General features: G+C 38.4%; 1 protein-coding gene and 1 non-coding gene across 2 annotated transcripts in view; both read left to right on the plus strand.

Moving 5' to 3' along the window:
- Positions 1–8,363: 8,363 nt before the first annotated feature.
- Positions 8,364–13,772, plus strand: part of Cbr-tbx-34 — a gene marked incomplete at both ends in the record, with an annotated part of 13,798 nt that continues 8,389 nt past the window's right edge. The window contains 7 exons of the mRNA XM_045236263.1: positions 8,364–8,539; positions 8,610–8,787; positions 8,884–9,537; positions 10,239–10,487; positions 10,616–10,810; positions 10,857–10,946; positions 10,994–11,116. Coding sequence (XP_045097207.1) covers positions 8,364–8,539; positions 8,610–8,787; positions 8,884–9,537; positions 10,239–10,487; positions 10,616–10,810; positions 10,857–10,946; positions 10,994–11,116 — 1,665 coding nt within the window. The remainder of the gene's footprint in view (positions 8,540–8,609; positions 8,788–8,883; positions 9,538–10,238; positions 10,488–10,615; positions 10,811–10,856; positions 10,947–10,993; positions 11,117–13,772) is intronic.
- Positions 11,146–11,217, plus strand: CBG28940. Its single transcript has one exon. It is a non-coding gene (tRNA).

The raw sequence follows: 13,772 nt of genomic DNA on the forward strand, positions 1-13,772 counted from the left end.
TCTTAAGCAGAATAGATAATGAATCAAATAAAAAACGAAGATCGAGAAGAGAATTAAAAGAAACACATTTTCTACCCAAATGGTCTCTTTTAAGGGAGGTCATTTCGATTAGTGACGGTGGTTGAGAAAGCGTGGAGGTACTATTTATGTGGTTCTCAATTTTTTGATAACTCAATGGCTTCAAATTGAGATCATATTTTTAAAAATCAATCTGTGGAAACTGATACTGTGCCCGCGGGATCTCCCAGTAAATTTAGATTACGATCCACCGGACAAAGACATAAAAAACCATAGTATAGGTCTCTTGGTGTTATTCCGTGATCGTGTCATTGATAAGAATTAACATGGAAGGCGGTATTTGGTAAAAGGGACCCATGAGACAAATGAAGATTGAATGTGGGAGGAGGATTTTGACGGGAGAATCGGAAAGCAGGTGACGATTATACTAACCGAGAGGGACATTTCTTTTGATATTGTGTTTAGGGACAAGAAGTGCTTAGTGAGGTTAGGACAAGGATTTTCAGAAGGTAGAGGATTTAGGAATCGTCCTGGAGAGATTGGGTTTCCAGTCTTGCTCGGAACTCCCAGACCCGTAGATCCTTCTAGAAAATTTTTTTTTTCACATTCCCACTCTCTCAAGAACTATTTTTTCGCTCCGTCAGACTGTGAAAATTCAGAAAAAAAACTTGACAAGCATTTCGTTTAATACCGTATTTACCGTAGAATACCGTATTTTCTCTGATAGAAGCACATTCAAACCGTCAACTTTGAGATTGATTATCTCGATTCATGTGAAAGATATTCGAAAATTGACAACCAATTAAATATTGATCATTTTATGATAAACAATTTAGTAGTTGACAAATATTTGATATCTTTCACAGGAATCGAGATAATCAAGGTCATAGTTAACGATCTGGGTGGGCTTCAATTAAAGGAAATACGGTATATTTCAATGTCTAATGCAATGTTAAGTTTGACAGAAAAGCTGGAACTCAGAGTCTGGGAAAAAATATTTTGAATTTTTTCTAAAACTTTGTTGGACTGTTACTTTAAGATACTTTCAAGTGGATCGTCTAGACATAAGGAAATCCAGTGTGACCTGATAGTTTCTGAATTACCAAGGCATTTTTACGGTACCTGATTTTCTAGGCTTTGACCATTATTTTCAGGTTTTTTTTTCAACGAAATTAGAGAATTAAACTCGTCATTCCAAAAACTATAAATTTGCCTCGCTTGCCCTAAAAGACACCGAATCCCTGCATCTGTCCTTTTTCTGGATCCTCAATATTTCTCTCCTGTCCGAGGGGTCACAAACCCTCGGTCTTTTATTCACATGTCCTGAAGAATAGGGCCCCATTTCTTTGGGCTTCTCAATTTCCCATTCTGTTCATACTTAAAGACTTGGTAATCGAGAAGAGCGCTAACAACAAACACTCGACTTTGTCTGTGTCGCGCGGACTGAGTTCACTGGACAAATACGAAAAAAAAGACGAGGAACTGGAACGAGGAGAATAAGGTCTATGGAGAGAGAGGAACGACCGAATGTGCGATGAATCAAAAATGTTGCGGGAGCGGCACTGCTAAGAATGGATGGATGAGGCTGGTTTACTGCACCGCTTTTTGTCCGCTGGCGACGCCCCTTTTACTCCTTCCGATTTCCTTTTTTTCTAAAAGAAAGATGTCCCACGCCAATTTTCTTGAGCGACTTCTTCGTCCCACCATAAAATTGAAGGGACTCGTGTGACACTTTAAGATAAATTGGAAAGCTTTGAAATGTGCATGGACTTTTCAGTTCACATCCTCTGGCTTAGCTTCCTCAGAATTCCGAGCAAGGGATCTAACGAACATCTTCAAAATCATACCCGGAAACACAATTCGTACCGATGTGTCTAGCCACCTACATGTTTTTCATACCTACGCTATTATCTAGACGTGTGGTCCACTGGGAAGAAATGAAATGGAGACCAATAACAAAAAACAAACGAAAGTGGGTAATCAGATCAGAAGTTATAGACATTGAACACAGAAAAGGGAAAGAGGAGAGGTGTTCAAAACAGAGACAAGGGATGGTACAATGACTGATAAGAAGGTGAATAAGGGTACATATGGGAGAGAGCAGAGAAAATGAGGGAGTAATGTTCCAGAAAAATAATGAGTACTTTTAAATTGAAAAAAAACAACTGAATGACGGTTTCAACATAATGGCCTAACAGTTTTAATTTTAACATTTTCAATGATCACAGATGTCTGGATCTCATAGTGAGAGAATTTAAAACTAAAATGTGTATTAGAAGCGCCGGCCATTCTATTGTTCCAAGGTACCTCCGGGGCCCTTCTATTAGGGGGACCTTCCAATTATTTTTTCCGGCCATTTTTCCAAAAAAAAATTTTATTCGAGTTTTTGAGCGAAAAGCTATGAAAATGTACTGAAATTTTTTCAAACAACACATTTCGAAGAGAGCCCTTCTACAGATAATATTTTTCCATGCTTATATCTTTGAATGCCCTTCTCGGAGGGCCCTTTTATTAGAGGGGTCCCTCAATTAAAGGGGCTCTTCTAATACAGGTCGGATATACTTTCTTCAATTATCGAGATAGTTGAGCTCAAATTCGAAGGTTTGGGTTCAGAGGAAACATCAGTGGAAATACGGTATTCCTAACTCTGAGCCATTTTTTCTGGCTCAAATTGCTTGATTTAGCGTTAATTCAGATTGTTTACATAAGTTTAGTTTTTCAGAGACATTGTTTAAGATTCACATCAACAGGTGTTTTTTTCTGGGACGTTTTTTGAAATAATTTTTTCCAATGGAATGCACACAATACGCATGGAACTTTCTAGTTTTTGGTCTAATTTTAGATTTGAGTTTTTCCAGTTGTAGTTCAGAGTCTAGTTTTTTGAGAGTTTTGATAAACCAGTTAATCTCGTCGCAACTGGTTTTTTGTTTTTTGGTGACGGTTTTTAACTCTAGAAGCTCTTAGAAATAGAAAACGAAACTCAAAATACTGTAAAACTGAGAGTACCATGTCCCAAAATGGCACATTTCACCCCAACCTACCAATTCCCAGAGCTCGCTTCTGATCGCTCAACCAATGCTGCATTCGGAATGATCTCGGAACGACTCCTTTTTCCCGCGGCATGGTTTATAATTGTCGTTAAAATCACAATAGGTAGCCGAGGAGAGTAATGGATATTAAGGTAGAAAGGAGTAATGGGGTAGTACAGCCGGCTGGTAAGAATAGAAAGAGCTCTGTGTTTCTGACTGAATGCTTTCGAATAGAGGGCGATGAATCGAATGGAATAAGAGCAAATGATATCTAGACAGGAGATGAATAGGAAGTGAGGCACAAAAAAGAGAGAAAAGGGAAATTGGAAAAAAGAGTAACAAGAAATCAGAATATGTGATATGGGTGGATGAGAAAATGTAGCCAGTAGGTGACAAGCATGACTAGTAGGAAATAGAGAGAATTCGGAGAATCGAAAGAAATACAAATGGAGAAGAAGTGATCAATGGAAAAAATTTTACTTACCTTAGAACTTGTATCAAAAAGAGGATCCTTTAATAGAAGGTCCCCTCTAATAGAAGGGCCCTACGAGAAGGGCTTCGAAAAACAGAGAGGGTTCTTAAAAACTGCTTTTTTTTAATTGAAAATTTCAGCACCTTTTCAGTTAAAAAATTCCCTAAATTTCAAAATTTCCCATGAATTTGTTGAAACAATTTTTTGCTCTATTTTGGTGAAATTGATGAGTTTTCATGTATTTGAGGCGAGAATTCACTGAGTTTTTTAATTAAATATTTTGGAAAAATGACCTTAAAAAGGACCGGCTCTTCTAATACAGGTTTTACACTATAAGCGTATTTGCTGCTTTCCCAATGATTGTGAGATGAATCCTATAATGTCCCCATCAAATTCACATAAAAATACATCAAGATTACGATATAAATCAAGTGAAATTGATCCTGGTTCTCACCGTACTGGGTCATAAATGTGTGCATTCACATGACCACCTCTCTCATAGAATAATGGTATTTGACTCCTCCCCTCTCCTCTCTACCATTTTCTGTCTCCTCTAAACCCATAAATCTTCAGAAAGAAGACACCCGCGGTGAGTCTAATGAAGTCTCCCTGTAGTACCCTATTCTATGAATTCGGATAGGATCTTAGCTAGTGGGGATCGGATACTTTATGATCAGTCTAATTTCATGTTTGGATGTTGTCTTATCAGAGAAACCGTACCGCATTTGCCCACAGAAATGCGGTCTCGGTAATTCACAAGACAACTATGGAGCTCAAACTTTGCCAAAAGTATAGCGTAAGACCTGTAATAGAAGGGCCCCCATACTGTCAAATGTCCGCACAATCTCTCTAGAAGATAATAAAAGGTAGTCCCTCATAATGTTTCACCCCCTGTTTTGGGGTTTCTGTGACTAAACCTGAAAATGAGATTGGGTCATTGAGCCAAAAATCAAAACTCTTCTAGAAAGAATAAAATGTAACTCACGCCTGAAAGAGGACAGAAATGCGCCAAAGTTAGGAGCCTCCGCCATTGCACTTTTCACACAACGAGTTGCTGCTGCAGTTTACGATTTCCGAGCTGATATATCTAAAAAATGAACTCTCATTCGAAATATGAGACTTTTTGATTGTATATTAGAGATTATAATCAAACATTGTATGCTCCATCACAGTCTGTATAGTTCTTTCTAATTCGATCAAAAATCCTTTGATGTGAATTGCAAACAAAAGATACTGTAGAAACAGGAGACACAGAGAAACGATTACCATATTTCACGGAGAGCCAAGGAATTCAGGCAGAGAGTAGGGAGATATGAGAGACAACAGACAATTGCTTCTTCTTTCAACATGTGTCTACTGTATTCCATCTTTTTTCAATTCATTAGAAAAGGCCACCGTGTCAAAGAGAGAGTGAGGAGGCGCCCCGAAGGATCCGACTCATTGGAGCCAAGTGATGGATGGACTCGACAAAAGAGAAACAGTTGGAGAGAAGATAGATGGAGAGAAAGGAGATGGTGTTGATTGGATTCTGGATGAACATTAATGCGTGAGGTTGGGTCAAAATATGAGAAAGTATGGCCATGAATAGGATCACATATTGAAGGAAAGGGGACTTTAGGAAAAAAGGTTTTCCAGCGATCGAAATGACTGAATTTAATATGAGTCGAATTTCTGAGTATCAAAAAGCAATCTTAAATATCAGAACTTTCCATTTTTCAAATGAACATTTAAAAAATTTCAAATCTTCAAATTTTTCATAATTTCAAGGTTGGGCGGAGCTTAGGTCTGGTAGCAAAATCCTTAGGATTATATAAGTATAGTTGTTTTGGGATTGAAGAGTTTAAAAGTACATAAATTGTGAATATTTTGAAATTTTAACAATCTTAAAATATTAGTCTGGTCAATTTCAATGCGCGTTATGACCAAAAATTTGAGAGTGGGCGGAGCTTAGGTCCGGTAGCGAAATCCCTAAAGGAACATGTAATTTTCGTTATTTTTTTCTCACCAATTTTTTCAATGATTCGACAAATTTCTTGTTTTTCTTCCAAGAACGAAAAGTCATCCAAAGACAAGAAAAATAGGCCAGAAATATATCACATAAATTACATGCTCTTTTAAAGATTTCGCTGCCGGACCTTGCCCACTCTCGAATTTTTGGTCACAAGTTGCCACAACGCGCGTTATGATGTTTTAGAAAAGTAAAATTTTCAAAATTTCTCTACTTTGAAGCTCTAAAACCTGAAAAAACTGCTCTGTTAAAATGTGAGACTATCAATGTGGACGAAATTTCAGAAAATCAAACATTTTAGACACACTTCTCATTGGTTCCTACTTGGTTTACTCTTTGCCTCACTACACTGAAATTGTCTGAATTTCTAAACAAAAACGGAATTTTTCATTGGATTGAGACGAGAGTCGACTCAACACCGAAAACGACCTTTTTCTGATTTTATGAGGTCTTGTGTACTTTATTCGGAATTTTCTTACGAAAATGTAAACTATGAGACATCTGATCTCGTATAGATTTCAAAACTGGTCTGGATTACTAGTATCCCTACAAAAATCTTGTTTTTTTCTTTCGAAAAAATACAAAACCTGTCTCTGGTACCTGGCACGACGAACACAATGCCGTTGTACTTGAAGACAACATATTCAAAAAGAGGCTTAGAGCTCTTTGCTCTGTTGAATGAAGAAGGCTATGATTAGTATCTGCTTGATTTGACTTTTCAGAGAAAGATAGAGTCTATACAATGATAAGTTTTGAGCTCTCTGAGAGTTGGAGTCTGTGACGTGGAACGGAACAAGAGAGAACCTAGAAAATGTCCGTTTAACCAGCTGCGAGGAATTGGGGTCAGAGGAGTGTCATGGTACAAAAAATCGGAGCCGTGAAAGAGAAATTCCGGTGGCTTGGTCAAACACACAGCGAAAACTACAGTAACCCAAATATATTTTTTTCGGGATTTTTTCTCGTATTTACTGCACTGCCACTAGCGTTTCTCTTCCACATCTCCGATTTTTTTCGCACCAGTATAAGAGTTGTAAATTATAAAACCTTCCTTCGGAAAGCTAGACAAGCAAGATTCCATCTACCTCTAGCAGATACTCATATAATGACTAAAAATCTTGTTTACTCTTCAAAACTATATAAAACTTCAAAATCTAATGAAAAATGAGGCGACCACAGGAACACACATCTGCCACCAGCATTCCTGTCAATGTAATATAAACATTTCGAGTGTCTGTGCGGCGAAACTTTTGTCATGCACACCGCCTGAAACGAAGAGATGATGTAAATATTTTAGGCGGAAGAAAAACGACTGACCCGAAAGGAGGGAGCAGATGTGGATGCAATCGAGTGGTGGTGAACAGAAGTCAATAAGATGATTTTTTTAGTTCAAAACTTGCAAATGACCGAGTTGAGATTTTTCTATAAAGTTTTCCGTCCGGAAAAAAAAGGGGGGGGCATAAAAAAGGTACGCGGGCGAAGCTAGAGCGGGCTCCCGACGATATATGTAAAAACGGGCGTAGGCGAGACCATGGGGTACGGTATGGAACTTTTAGGAATTTCAGAATCTCTGAATATTTTGAGTTTTCAAAAAGCTCGATATAGGAATATGCTTGGTTTTTGGGACTTCTAGAATGATGGTTCCAAACTCGGAAGACATGTTTTTCTCTCGAAGCATTTCGGTTGGAATTTTCCGAATTATTTGTTTTGCACACTCCGGGGCCTGCCCGAAATCAGACGGGCCTGCTGGTCTGGAGATTTTTCAAAATTTGGATAATGAAAATTTAGAAAATAGAACATATTTTATCATGGTACAACAACAATCGGAGCTGAGGAAGATAAAAGCCGGTGGCTGTGACCGAAGGTCCCACTGCGGCGACTACTCTAACCTAAAAATAATTTTATTCCGAGGATTTATTTTCTTGATTTTCCTTCTTTTTCAGTCAATTATCGAAAATTTCGACTTTTTTGGGGAAAAAATAACAGAACATTCGAAGAAAATCAGTGAAAAAAGAGAAAATAAATCGTGAAAATAAAATTATTTCTAGGTTACGGTTGTTGTCGTTGTGGGACCCTCGGCGACGACCACCGGCTTTTCTCTCCCACAGCTTCGATTTTTTTGTACCGGAATCATTGACTTCGTAACAAAATAATAGAACACATAGTGGTTATATGAAATACAGTACCCAAGCTAGAATTCAAGTCGCTGTCTACAAAACCTCAATCACGCGATCGACGAGGACTCGTATCTCAGAACATATACAGAAAATTTCGTAACGAGTCACATGTGACTAATCTCAATTTACTTATGAGAGACACAAGGTCGTTGCGCGCGGCACTTTTATCATGACCGAAAAGACGATCGGTTCTCCGGTCAGCTTTCAAGAGTGCGCGCGCGCGCGAAATGTTGCTGCTACAAAAACATAACATGTCACTTTACGTCTCCTTCCAGACAAAAGGAAAATTGGAGGAGAGGGAGAAAGGGATTCAGATGTCTAGAGGGATAGACGGTCACGTCATCTGATTCTAATCTTCTGACCGTAACCTGATATGATGTTTGCGAGTTGGCAGATAGGGAATGTTCTAGAAAAATAGGGAAAACGGAATATATAACTAGAATTAGAAAAAGCTATATTTCTAGATCTGTGTCACAAGAGTTCATAAGTTTTGCTCCCCAATTGTCGGCTCCGGCCCTAAAGTTCTAGAAAACCATAATTAGTAACGTGATGAAGGGAAATCCACCAAAACTTCCATCGGCAACCACGTGTGGCTACCGTTCTACTCAACAGAGACAGAGAATCCCCACAGTTCTTCAGAATACGTTACTGTTGCCAAAACAATGCAGGTCGTCATAGTGGACGAAGAAAAGTATAGAGAATTCGAACCGATCAACGAGATGATCGTGAATAGGAGTGGAGCCAAACTGCAACCGGAGCCAAAGTTTGTGATCAGTGGATTGGTGGATGATGAAGAGTATTTGATGAAGTTACGCATTGAATTGGTAGACGAGTCAAGGTAGATATTTTTAGCTTCAAAATTTTGAATAATTTCAAAAGACCCCATTCACAAAAAAACCCAATTTCAGATACACATTCAGGAGAAATCAATGGGTTCCAGTGTCCGTGTGTGTCAAGAATGCGTTTTACAGTAAAATGGGAGTAGCTGAAAGCCGGAAGGAATCAGGTGCCACGTGGCACTCAAGAATTGTACAGTTTGATAAAATGCGGATTTCGAGAGAGTTTGGGGCAATGAAACGGAATATGGTGAGTTTTGAAAACTTCGGTGACAAAAATTAATCTGATTTTTTGGGAAATTACAGTAACCCAATAACTAAAAACTATATCGAACGTTTTTTTCAGGCATACTTGGAACCAGGTCACAAATACATTCCAATCCTTTCAATCGTAAATGTTTCAACTGGAGTTTCAATCGATTATCGTTTTGATCTACTTCAATTCATTGCTGTCAAAAGCTATCAATCTATACCAGTTCGACATGCAAAGAAAGCAAATCTAGTGTGTCCTCTTCTTCCTTCCAGTCCCCTTGAAGAAGAGAAACCAGCAAGCCTTCTTTCTCTAAAACTTCTTCCTCAAGAATCTCAACAACAAGTTGTCCAATGGCAGCCGGCTTATGGAGGATATGGGATGACAGAAATACCGTACCATCCTCCTCCTCAAAATGCGTATCCATTTGATTATTTCGTTCCTTACCCACAACTACAGTATCCCATTCAACACGCAATACAGTACCCTGTTCCTTTCACTCCAATACAGTATGCTCCGATAAAACGTCAGATGATTCAACAATTAATCCAAGAGGAGCAACAAGAGGAAGTGGAAATTAATGAAAATGAGGACGTCTACATTCCAGAATACGGTTGGAATCCAATTATTGTCCCTGGATGCAAAAAAGAGCATATTTATGAAATTGGACATCATTTGTTAGGATTTCATCATGATATATGGGCTCCACAAGATATGGAACTCGAAAATTTGTACTATAGAACTGAACAAGTGAGTTCGAAACACTGAATCAACGAATTTTATTATTAATTTAATTTAGAATTATCATCCGCTGGAGATGAACTAACACTACAAGAAGAACTTGAATTATTGAACTCTACACATCATCTGATTTTATACTCACTAAAAAACTAGTCGAATAAAAATTCAAAAATACAAAAAGTGTTGTTTGGTTGATGTTTTTGGAGGGTACCATAAAAAATAATAATAGAAGTACCCCACAGTGTCAAGTTTGAGCTGAATCTATTCGATTCCTGTGCAAGATATCAAAAATATGTCAACTGATAAAATGTTTCTGATATTAATTTGAACAGTTCATCGATTAGCATCTTTTTATATCTTTGAAAGCAAATTTGCTCAAAGTTAAAAGTTAGGGGCTCCTATATTATAGGATTCCAGTCCCCTTAAATAGAATGTGAAAAGGAAATCTAGGTTCCAGAGTCCAATTTTTCCAAACAGCTGCCACGTTCTCATTTGACAAAGATTTGTGGATTGGTAGGATCCCACTATTTCTAGAAAATGGAATCCTCTAAAAACGGTACGACAAAAAGGTCTTTGAACCCAATAATCGAAAATTTCAGAGACAACAAAGACACTTTTGAGTGCAAGGGACAATTTGGTGACGTTGCAATGGAAAAATTTGAAGGTTTCAGAAAAATTTTCAGGTTTTTTATTCAAAAAGTTAAATTCAGGTAACAACGAAAGCAGGACGAGTTCTTCTGAATGGTGTTAGTGGATGTGCTGTTCCGGGAGAAGTGATCGCTTTGATGGGAGCTAGTGGAGCTGGAAAAACGACACTTTTGAATACATTGCTTCAGAGGAATCTGAAAGGATTAGAAGTAGAAGGGGAGATTCTGGTGAATGGACAGAATATTGGAAAAGGAGTGACCAGTGTGTCAGCATATGTTCAGCAGGAGGATCTTTTTATGGGAACACTGACAGTTTGTTTTTAATATTTAAATTCGAAGAAAAATATATAAATTTTTATGTAAAAGAACATTTGGATATCCAAGCGAAACTTCGTCTTCCACCTGGAACATCATCATCTGAAAGAACTAAAAGAGTCGAGGAAGTGATGAAGGAGATGCTTTTGGAGAAACCCAAGAACAGTCGAATCGGAATTCCGGGAATCAAAAAAGGAATTTCCGGGGGAGAAATGAAACGATTAGCGTTTGCCACTGAAATGATCAACAATCTTCCAATCATATTTTGCGACGAGCCAACAACTGGATTGGATTCTCATATGTCCCTTCAAGTGGTCAAAGTGAGTAGCTACAGTAATCCCAGTAAAAATAATACAAGTATTTCAGACACTGGAAGCGATGGCTATGGAAAAGGGAAAGACTATCATCTGCACTATCCATCAACCATCATCAGAAGTTTTTGAAATTTTCGATAAGGTAAATGCGCCCTACCGAATTCACCAAAAAATTTCATAATTTTCCAGGTCGTGTTTCTTGCACAAGGACAAATCGCATTCCATGGCGCTATTGACGAGGCTATTCATCATTTTTCTGCATGTGGGTACCAAGTACCCGACCATACAAACCCTGCTGACTATTTCATCGATGTATGTTTAATGTTTGCATAACTAACGTCGCCCGTATAGCTCAGTGGCAGAGCGTCTGTCTCGTAAACAGAAGGTCGGCGGTTCAATCCCGCCTGGGGGCTTTTTTTGGTTTTTTAAGAATTCACAAGCCCAATTATTGTCGAATTAAAAAAAGTGGGACCTGGAAAATTTCGCGGGCGGCTTCCCGGTCAATTTTCGAGGCCTTGCCCCAAAAACACTACGGTAGTAAACAAAAATTATTTCTGTGAATTTAGTAGGATTTTCTAGACAAAATTTAGATTTCTCGGTATGAAAATGATCGTTAGCATCTCTAGAATATATTTTTCATCAAAAAACCGAACTTAATTGCGAAAGTAGCTCGATCGATGTAAAAGTCTGAAATATTACGTTTTTGCCGCACTTTTTCGTAGATCAAAAAAAAGCTACGCCTTTCAAATTCTCAGGTCCCACTTTTTTTAAATTCGACAATATAATAGGTCAACAAATTTTTATTTCATGTTAGGAAGTTACTGGATTTTGTTTTTTTACGATTTGACAAGCTTATTAATTCACAAGCTTATTAATTCACTTTCTACAAACTTCGTTAGCTTTACATTCTAGCCATCTGTCCATCTGATGGTCTGGGTTACTGTAGTTTTTCCCAGACCGTCCCTTCAAAATCAACCGAATCTCTCCATATTCTTGTCATCGCATTTCATACTTAACTCAACATGCGCATTCCTTACTTCAGTTAGGTCCGTTTATCCCCTACCGGTCAATTTTCCTTCCCAGGGGGGGCCATTGCCATGTAGATAGGTCCGGTGATTTTTGATCATTTTTCATGGATTTTGGACCATTTTTCATGGATTTTGGACCATTTTTCATGGATTTTGGTTTCTAACTTTTTGATATTTTTCTCGACAAGTCCAATTATTGTATTTTCTAAATTTTCAGCCAAAAATGCCTCCCAAAAGCCGCGCCTCCCGTAAGAACCCTAGAAATCATGGACCAACAGACCCAACCCGTCCGAAGAGGATCAGAATGGGTTTAATTTCAGCCAGAAGACGAAAAATGGGTTTGGAACCACTAACCAGATGGAGAAAGGCTAGAAAATGGGTCCCCAGAAAAGTCACAGCTGTCTTGAAGCGCCATGATTTGAGGATACCGTATCCGATAAGACCTGCCGATCTTCCTGATGAGTGAGTTTCCTGATTTTCTGAATTTCTGAATTTCTGAATTTCTGAATTTCTGAATTTCTGAATTTCTGAATTTCTAAGTTTCTAAATTTCTGAAATATTTTTCAAATTTTTCAAACTAAATTTTTTCCAGCATCGAATCGGATTTTGAAGATACCACTAAGCTGAGCAATCGTCCAGACGATTCAGGACGTCTCAAAAGATCCAAATCCGAAGACCAGCTACACGGAGGAAATTCCCAGAAATTTCAAAAACGCCAGAAAATCAATAGTATCTCGAGAAGCATCTGAATCGATTCAAACTGCTCCAAAGGCAACAAAACTATCCAAAATTGGCGGTGGAAGTTGAGAAAATACAACGTTAGTGGAAAATTTCAGAATTTTTAAAATTTCAAAAATCGGAATTTTCAGAAGCCATCATTTTCAGAAACCATAATATCTACACATCCGCTTCAAATATACCCATGATCTTTCAAGAAGGCGATGAGAAAATTCTTGAAGATGTGGCAAATTTGGTGGAAGGATTAGTAGAAAAAGTGGTAGAAAATACGGTAACTCTTGTAAAAATTTTCTTCAAAGCATCGGAATTCAATTTGAGCCATTAAACCTTGAAAACCACTTGGCGCAATGTCTTTGTCTAGGCTCCGCTCACTTTTGTTTTCCAAGCGCGTCGCGGTCGTGCGTCGCGTGTCTATGGAAAAGTGGACGGAGCCTAGTCGTGTTTGGGTTCACTTTGAAGCTCATTTTGAAGCTCAGCACAAAACTAGCCACAAAATGAGCGCAAACACGACTAGGCTCCGGCCACTTTAATTTTTCCGACGCGTCGCGGTTGTGCGTCGCGTGTCCATTGGGAAATTTCGAAGTGGGCTTAGCATAGTCGTGCTTGGGTTTATTTTGAAGCTCGTCTTGTCCTGAGCTTGTCATGAACTTAAAAATGAGCCCAAACACGACTAGGCTCCGCCCACTTTGATTATTTCGGCGCGTCGCGGTCGTGCGTAGCGTGTCTATGGAAAAGTGGGCGGAGCCTAGTCGTGCTTGGGTTTATTTTGAAGCTCGTCTTGTCCTGAGCTTGTCATGAACTTCAAAATGAGCCCAAACACGACTAGGACAACTTTTTGATATCTTTCAAAAGAACCGAGATAATTGAAAAAAAAAACTCACCTTTCTCCAATTCATCTCGAAGAACCTATCGATTTTATTATAAAAAATTAGCCCTTTTATTTGGATTTCGAGGTCCTGGAAATTGGAATTTTTGGTTAATTAGTGAGTTAATTACCTCTGGGACACGTTGTCCAATTAAGTTTTCGATTGGGATTTCCAAAAACACATCTTTGGCATGTTTGACCCATTGCTCTGATAGATGGTTGGTCAAGGTGTATAGGGAGATCTGAGGATCCTGAGATGATTCTGAAGGTCTTGGATTTGGGAATTGGGACACTTCAAAATTCCTTCTTTTGGAAAGTTCGGAAAACCATGGATTTT

This window comes from Caenorhabditis briggsae (assembly GCF_000004555.2).
Source record: "Caenorhabditis briggsae complete genome, chrIV, whole genome shotgun sequence".
Lineage (NCBI taxonomy): Eukaryota > Metazoa > Nematoda > Chromadorea > Rhabditida > Rhabditidae > Caenorhabditis > Caenorhabditis briggsae.